The 9360-nt window shown below is 40.2% G+C and overlaps 1 protein-coding gene across 1 annotated transcript; it reads left to right on the top strand.

Annotated features, from left to right (window-relative positions):
• Nucleotides 1–5688: 5688 nt before the first annotated feature.
• On the top strand, nucleotides 5689–6644 carry LOC127540258 (mas-related G-protein coupled receptor member A-like). The gene is given in 2 exon segments (XM_051964868.1): nucleotides 5689–6520; nucleotides 6523–6644. Coding segments are annotated over 2 exon segments (954 nt in total).
• The last annotated feature ends 2716 nt before the right edge of the window (nucleotides 6645–9360 follow it).

Genomic DNA, 9360 nt, shown 5'->3' with positions numbered 1-9360 from the left:
TAAATGTCTATATCTATCTTCATAACTGTATATGTAGGTTTTCTTATTTGCAACATGATAATAGTTTAAATTAGTATGTATTTGATTTAACATATTTTAATATGTTTAATATATATTGGCTTACTTGCCATCTAGGGGAGGGGGTTGGGGAAAGGAGAGAGAAATTTAAAACACAAGGTTTTGCAAGAGTCATTGTTGAAAAATTATCTATGCATATGGTTTGGAAAATGAAAAGCTTTGATTTTAAAAAAAAGAAATTGTCATACTTTAGAACCCTGGGGGAACAAGGTTGGAAAAATTTGGACCCAGGTATCCTGCTACAACTCTGTGGCCCAGTGACTGCCTCATCCCTGTATGGAATGGAGAGATGAAGAACTTAGAGTAATGTGTGAATTCTTTTTCTTGATTTTCATTACTTCTGTGTTTCCATATGACCTGCATAAGTACAATATGTGCAGGCCTATATTTATTTAAACCTTAGTTAATTACAGGCATATTTATCTAACCTAAGTTGGTGACATTTATCAGTTTGATAATTATTGATATCTAGTCTATGAGCTTTTCAACGGTGAGCTCCATTATCTAAAGCCTGGAGGCCTAAGCCAGAAACTATCCATTCCAATCTGTTGGGACAGCAACAACAAATTAGATACCCCCCCCCCAATGCTCTCTTACTTGTGATGTAATCTCTTGTAACAAAATCTATAAAAGCTGTGCACATTCACTAATTCTTTGGCCCTGCTGCTATGAGTACTTTCATTTTCCTTTATCTCTCACAGCTGGATTGCCCTGCCTCTCATGAGATGCTCATGACATAAAACAATCTTTCTGCTTTGTCCTTTGAGTGATCTCTAAGTAGTCATTTTGGGTAGGGGTCTTCCCCATCCCACACATCATCATTTGTAGCTAAGGTTTAGGTTTTCACCTAAGAGAATTCTTTTCCCCCCCTAATTTTACTAATTTTCTTAGAGTTATCAAAAAATGTAATTTTGGTAACAATTTGTATAAATACAAATACAAAATACAAATACAAATAGTTTTGATCAAATACAAAATACAAAATAGTTTTGATCAAATTTTCCACTTGAATTCACCCATTTAGAGTGCTATTTTGTTTACTCTCTAGTATGCAGAAGAGCTGACTAAAGTTCTATTTCTCTGGACTTTTTGTCCAATCTTGCCAAAAAAATTTTTGGGGAGAAAAAAGAAAGCCAAGCTTAGAGATCCCATGTTCATTAAAGTGAAAATGGAAAGGAAGATAGAAGGAGAGGAGAAAGAAAATATGGCATTGGGGTATCATAGATGAAGATTAGTCAATAATGGACAATAATCTCCCTTGAAAGAGGGGTATCAGAGGCATAAACAATCTCAGCAACAAATAGCTATGGTCAAGAGATGTTTGATCTGATGTTGCTTTGAGATACAAATCCTAACAAGATACTAGAACTAAAGTACAGCCACATATCAAATCTCCTGATGTCTGATTAGTCCTGATCTTAGATTGCTTTGATTTTACTTCTTTATTCATTCTGTGAAGGTGGGTATCATATGTCATTTCCACACATATTCACCATTTAAGAAGTCAGTGATTGAAAAATATTCATTTCCGGAACTGTGCAAGTACCACAAGAAAGATACTTTTCAGAACCTCCCAATGTGACATCATCTGCCCAGCCTCACATGGGCTACACATTCTTAATCTTGGTAACCCCAATTTGAGTCCTCATGCAAACTATTTATTCCTTTCTAGCACCTAGAATAGGATGGTTATGTATGATTTGGAGTAAACTGGAACAGCAGTTATAGTAATGAATATAGTTCAACCATATCCATAGTTAAGGTAAATCAACTTCCTCTCCAAGAAAGAAAACATAAAGAAAAGGGAGGGCGGGTGACAAAAGCAGCAGCAGCATTATCATCATCACCAATTATATATTATTACTTTAATTGGCATTTCTATAATACTTCAAATATCATAGAAGTACCTTACCAAAAGTTACACCTCTATTATCGCATTTGAGCCTCATAACACCTCAGGACCCAGGTATATTTCAGTTATCAAAACATAAGTTTCAGGTTCCCAAAACAAAACCTCATAGTAGTTCCAGCCAGAATTATATGGATGATCTTTGTCTACACTCCTGATGGCATCAACAGTCAGTCAGGAAATCAGTAACCATTTATTAAGTACCTTCTGTGTGCCAGGCACTGTGGGAATAAAAAAGAATCCCCAAAGCTTAAGCATGGTTAGATGATAATATCGGTATGAGGATCTAGGAAAGAATACTGAGAAGGAACGGTCAGATATGTAAAAGTATAACAAGGAGAGGTTACTCAAAAATCTAGAGAGGTGAGAATGCAAAGAGAATGAGGATTACGAAAAGGCTACTGGATTTGGAAATAAGCACTCATGGAGGCGATTCAGGACAATTCCAATAGTCTTGTGATCGAGAGAGCCATCTGCATCCAGACAGAGGACTGTGGGGACTGAAATGTGGCCCATAACCTAGTATTTTCACCATTTTGTTGCTGTTTGCTTGCTTTTTAAATTTCTAATTTTTTCCTCTTTTTAATCTGATTTTTCTTGTGCCACATGATAAATGTGGAAATACATATAGAAGAATGGCATATGTTTAACATATATTGGATTACTTGCTATCAAAGGGAGAAGAGAGGGGAAACAGAGGGAAAAAAATTTGGAAGACAAGGTTTTGCAAGAAAGATCGTTGAAAATTACCTCTGCATATATTTTGAAGATATAAAGTATTATGGGAGCCACCTGCTTGTGGCTGCTGGGGATCTAATTTGACCAGCAGAATGATCCTTTCATGTGAGAGGAAGATAAGGATACAAGGAGACTGAGAGGCAGTTGTATTCTGTGATCTGTCCCCTCTTCCCTTTTGCCTCCAATTTATTTCATTCTCCAATTCACAAGCCACATCTGCATCAGTAAAGGCTGCTTTGCAATTCCTTCAAGTGGGTTATATTCACAGATGTGGGGACCCTCGGAGAATCCACCTGTCCCTTCACACTTAGGCATGGACATTAACAATAAAGCTGTTTTTTAGAAAAATAAGAAATTATAAAAATAAGTGGTTATAAAAAGGTACTTTATACTGTATGCTTATTTGTGTATATTACTATATGTTCTTGTAAATATATGTATATAGTATGTATATATTTTGTGAATGAGGAAATGTATACACACAAACACACATATATATTTATATGTCTATATGTGTCTTCATAACTGTATATACATTTTTCCTTATTTGAACCTTGAAATCCATGGTTCCAGCCAGTCAAAGCCTCATTCCAATACCTACTTGTAGTTTGAAAAAACCTGAGCCTCTTCAATCTGTATAAAATTCTGGCAACAAGAGAATACACAATTTCTTTTCAGAAAAGTTCTGTAAGAGCTCGAAAAGGACCTAATGGACCATGTGAACAATAAGGAATGTTTTTTTTTCTTTCCCTCAAGTTGTAACTACCATGACTGAAAAACATGCAAGGATAATGGGAAAGACCAGTTAATTTGGGATAATGGGCCAGATCAATCTAACATTATTCCTCTTAAGTCCTACTGTAAAGGTCAGTGTTTACAGAGAATCAAAGTCTTTTCCAAAGCAACACCATTCAGGAAGCTTTATCTGCACTTGAAAGCTTTAGGGAATTTGTTACTTGGCATCAGAGTTTGGAAAATCTCCACCTCTCCAGTATGAAAGCAAATAGAAAATCTTTTTGACTAGATAAGTGTAACTGGGAGAAGGGGAAGGGACAGAATATAATGGAAAGAGAGGAACTATTCTGAATCCTGCTCCTATCTCCACTCTCATTTCCCAGCGAGAAGGACAGATACATGCATCAACAGCAGAACCAGGCACAGGAATCTGGGGAGGAAAAAGGGAAGTTCAGAGATTGGACCCTTTCTTCATCATTATCCATCATCCTCGAATCAACTGAAGATTTTGGTGAGTTTAATCCTTTATAAATTTGTGTGCACAGCTGGAAAACATTAGCCTGGGAAGTAGGGAGCAGCAGAAATTTCTGCTTCTGAGGTCTTATGCTTTCTTTTTCCCTTGGAGGGCAAGAGCAACACCCAACCTTCAAACTCTTTGAAATATGGCCCCCAGCTAGGAGGGAGAATGAGTTTGGAGCGCTTAAGAAATCTCTGAACAAATGCGTGAAAGATCATGTTCCCAATCCTCCAGATGCAGGTTATGACTCAGGGTATGAGTGAGTCCCACATCTCCTTAAATTTTTCCTATTCTTAGTCTGAGTTAACTGTTGTATCCTTTCCCAGACAATTGACCCTAAATCTCATCATTTGTCAATAAAGAGAAACTGAAGCCATAGTCCCAGACATTTATTGTTGGGCATGTTCTGTGCTGATCAATTATCTGGTTTGGCACAAGGTGAACACCTGGGGCTGCATCCTGCTCCCCTCTGATTCCTCTCAGTACGATACCAGCTACTTCAGGGTAGAGACGATTTCATTGTCCTTGTATTCCAACACCAAGCTTAGTGGTAAAAATTAGTCTGGGGCCAGAATCTCCAAGAGGTAAGTACTGAGCAAATGTTTATTGCAGTTTGACAAAGAAAATCAGTGAAGAAATTGTTTCATTTCCTTGTCTCCTTTCTAGAACTGGTTGAGTAAAGATGTGGAACATAGCGAATTTAGCTCATGTGATGGTTAGTTGTGGCGATGTGGAGATTTTAAATGTCCAGCCTGCAATAAGATAGACTGAGGGAAAGCTCTGAGCCAATGGCAGTTTATTAAAGGGTCTGTGGTCCCCTCAGATCTTACTCCTGGGAAATAGGCGCAAATATATTTTATTCCTTTTGTACATATAAGGTCTTATTTAGTTCCCTAGTTTCCTCCCATTACAATATTTTCAACACAATCAATTTTGATTTATAATGATTACTGATAATAACTAAATCTCAGTGCACATAAGTTTCCATTATTTTGTTGCTTATATTTAGACTATAAATTCATGGTGACTCTCCCACCTTCTCATTACTGCTTGCTTGTTTCTTTCAGTTACCCAAAGAAATCCCAGAGCAAAGCCAGAGTTAAGAGATAATGTACTCTCTATCAATCAGTTAATTAGAGTATATTTTATGAAACAATTATTTTACTCTTATCAAAAGATGTAATTGGGCAACAAAATTGCTTTAGTCAAATTTGCCAAGTGGATTCACCCATTGAAAGCGCTGTTTTGGTTCAATCTCTAGTATGTAGAAGAGCTGGCTAAATTTCCATATCTCTAGACTTTTTGCCCAAGTGTAACCACAGGAAGAAAAAATGAGAATGATGCCGAGTTTAGCAATGTTCTATGCTAATGGTGGGAGACTGATCAATACAATCCCATATATCTCATCTATCAGCAACGTCCTTTGGAAACTGATTTAATAACCTACAAGGGGCTGGTTTCTGAATGAGAAAATAGGAATGAAAAAGTCTTCAACCTAGTTGAATAATTGGTTACCAATATGAGTGAAATAACCCTTTCTCTCACTAGTAAGTGAGACTAGAATATTTTTCATTGCTTACCCTTGACCTACACTTGTGGGGAGGAGAGGCTCTAACGCTTGAAGATGGAGATGGGAGTAAGCCCTTCTCTGTCTCTGCATCCCCAGGGCGTCTGAGAGGAGCAGGGCTTTCTGAGGCCTGGGACCCCCATCATGGCTGTGTCCCCTACACCCCAGCAACAGGAATATGGTAATGACAGTGCTACGGAGGGAAGGATAAATGAGAGTGAGGCTTCTGGGACACCTGGAGGATTGCCTTTTTATGTTTGGATGAACGTGTTCTCGCTGCTTGTTGCCTCCCTTGGGCTGCTGGGGAACGGCACGGTCCTGTGGCTCCTGGGCTTCCGCATCCGGAGGAACCCCTTCTCCGTCTACATCCTCAACCTGGCGGGGGCCGACGCCCTCTTCCTCTGCTGCTCCTTTCTGTTGTCCTTAATGAACCTTCTTACCTGTTTTTTTCCTATAATATACACGGTCGTGGTCCACCTCCAATACATGTCCTACACTGCGGGAATGAGCCTCCTGGCGGCGATCAGCACCGAGCGCTGTCTCTCCGCGCTCTTCCCCATCTGGTACCGATGTCGCCGCTCCAAGCACACGTCGGCCGCCGTCTGCGCCGGGCTCTGGACTCTGGCCGGAGTGATCGAAGTCACAGAGTTTGTCACTGGGAAGTATTGGGCTTCTCGCCGTTTCTGCTTCCTCATTATCTATTTCGTGTGGCTCCTCCTCCTCACCTGCGTCCTGTGCGTGTGCAGCCTGACTCTGCTGCTGAGGGTCCAGTGCAGCTCCCGGCGCCGGCGGCCCCCCAGGCTCTACCTCCTGGTCCTGCTCACAGTCCTTGTGTTCCTGCTCTGCGGCCTGCCCTGGGGGATCGAAGGCTTCATAAATATTCGCTTCAGAATAGACCTCATGCCTGATAGCCTCCTTCAGCCCCTGGCTTGTGTAAACAGCTGCATGAATCCCTTCATTTATTTCTTCGTGGGCAAACAGGGCATAAAGGGAGGGAGTCTCTCAGGCTGGTCCTGCAGAGAGCCCTGGGGGAGGAGCAGGAGGTGGGATGCGGGAAGAGGGACATCCCCCACACCAGCACCCAGGAGACCTCATCATGAGGCTAAGAACAAGAGGCCCAAGAAATAAGCCCCTGCTCCAGGCCACTGCAGCCCCTTCCCACCTCCCTGCCATGAAAAGCACAATTCTCTCTGTCATTCTTTAAGTTTGTGTCCAGAGTTTCCATTCTAAGGGATGAGCAAATATTTATTAGGTGTGGGATGGCAGAAGATAAGAGCTCCAGGGTCTGGAATGGGAAGAACTAGGATCTGCCTGAGACACTTGCTAATTCTGTGACCCTGGGCAAATCACTTAACTGTTTGACTCAATTTACCCATCTGTAAAATGAGCTAGAGACAGAAGGGCAAAACACTCCATTCTCTGCCAAGAAAACTCCAAATGCATTGACAAAGACTCACATGACTGCAGGACAAAATTATACCAGGAACCCTCCTGTGTGCTTTACAAATAGTTCATTTAATCCTCACAATATACCTGAGAAATAAGTGCTCTCAGGATATCCATTTTACACTTGAGGAAACTGAGGTAGGAAGAGATTCTGTGTATGTGAGACTGTACTGGAATTCAGATCTTCTTGACCCAGGCCCTGTGCTCTGTGCTCTTTGAAGCCCTCTAGCTTGCTGGAGGCTTCTTTATCTAGGAAGTGAGGTCCAGGGTCTCACATGGCACCAGCCCAGAGGAAACTTCTACAAGAAATGGCCCTTGTCCTACACAGTACAGGAAGAAGAAATCCATCCTTGAAGGGCCCAGGCCACCCTGTCATTTTGTAAATGAAGGCATGGATTCAGGTCAGACTCTTCAAGGTTCTAGGAACTATGACCCTGCCAATCTTGTCTCCTCTCAGACTTGATCCACAAGGTTCTTCAGGCCTCTGGGTCCCTACCCCAAGCATATCCTCTGTCCTGAAAATAGAGTTCAGCTTAGTCATGTCCCCCTCCCTTCCCTGCCAGGGCTCCTTTCCTTTCCCCCCACCCCTTCCTCTCCCAGCTGAGCCAAATCTTTTTCTCTAGATAAAGGGCAAGACTGGAGCTCAGCATCCTTGCTTATGTCCTCTCTGTCCAGGTCTCTCTGGGTTTCTTTGATTCTATTCCAATCTCCCATTCCAGGTCAATCATGACCCTGTTCCTGATGAATGCAGGTATTGTAGGGGTGATATATGACAGGGCACAAACTAATGAGACCAATACAAGGGAAGGAGACACATCATTTCACACATATATATATCACATACACCACACAAACATATACAATGTGCATACAACACAGGAAACACACACATATATACTCAAGAACCATTTCCTAGGTAATATCTCAATTGGGAAAATCATTCAGCCCCATTTGATTCCATAAGTGACAATGATCTTATTTTGTCCTCAGTGGTTTCAAGTTCCATATTATACTTGGTTCAGACACTAAGTGGTGTAAACTCATAGTTCTTCTTAACTTTTATTATCCATGTGATCAACTATGTTGATAGTTTTCTTTATGTTTAACCATTTCAATATTCCTTGTATAATTTCCCCTCAGTCATAATGGAAAATGTATATAAAGGTTCCTGTTGGAAGGGGAGCACAGGAGCAACGAATTTATTTGAACATTGGAACACAAAGGGGAATGTTTGACCAAGGTGGAAAGGCTAGCAGAAGGATGCTGATCGACCAGAAAGAGATCAGGAAATTGCTCAGCATGATGTTGTTGCAGCATAAAAGGGGTTTCTGAAAAGCAGTTTGGTAAAAAGTTGGTAAACATTTTACCTCAGTAAAATAATTGTAAGTAACAAAAAGGTTTGCAAACAACTTTGTGTAGCTTGAAAATGAGCCGAGTACTCATAGCATGCACAGTGTGCTCTGCCTTGTACCAATGTAGACACCAGCAAAAAAAGGGAATTTCATCATCCTACCAGAAGTCAAGAAGACCCTCTCAAGGAATCCCTGTCCATATTCTAAAGGGGGCAGATAAAGCTCTTCACTCCCTCAAGTACATCTAGAAGCAGCCTCTCCAAACTTTTGAATGAACTGTCACAAAATTATACCTGGAATATGGGTCCTCCTTTTTCCCATGTGTTTCATCTAATTAGGAGATATAAACATGTGACTTCTTTAGGTAAGTTACCAGAGAACCAAAAAAAATTTGAACTGAAAATCAAATCAAATATGGATTAAAATTTCTAGTAACAATACTTCAATGCACATATATTTCTAAAGTCTTATACCACAATAAACAAGTTCACAAGTTTAGCATGCAATAGTTAATAGTAATGATCTTATTCAATTTCAGAATAATGATTCCAATTTAAACATAAACACAGCCTCAAAGTTTAAGGTGACAGAAAACTGTCCTTTCCAGTCCATCCACAGGGTTTAAGAAATTGGCAGACATCAGTTCCAGTGATCCGGTGATGAAGAGAGCCATCTGCACTCAGAGGGAGGACTGTGGGAAATGAGTGTAGATCACAACATAGCATTTTCCCTCTTTTTGGTGTTGTTCACTTGCATTTTGTTTTCTCTCATTTTTGCTTTTTTGAATTTGTTTGTGTGTGTGCAGCACAATAACTGTATAAATATATGTGTGTATATATACATATACGTGTATATATATATATATATTGGATTTAACATATTTTAATATGTTTAATATATATTGGCTTACTTGCCATCTAGGGGAGGGGGTGAAGGAAAGGAGAGGGAAATTTGAAATACAAGGTTTTGCAAGAGTCAATGTTGAAAAATTATCTATGCATGTGCTTTGAAAAATAAA

This window comes from Antechinus flavipes, chromosome 6 (assembly GCF_016432865.1).
Source record: "Antechinus flavipes isolate AdamAnt ecotype Samford, QLD, Australia chromosome 6, AdamAnt_v2, whole genome shotgun sequence".
NCBI classification, from domain to species: Eukaryota; Metazoa; Chordata; class Mammalia; order Dasyuromorphia; family Dasyuridae; genus Antechinus; species Antechinus flavipes.
This window is presented reverse-complemented; position numbering and strand designations above follow the sequence as displayed.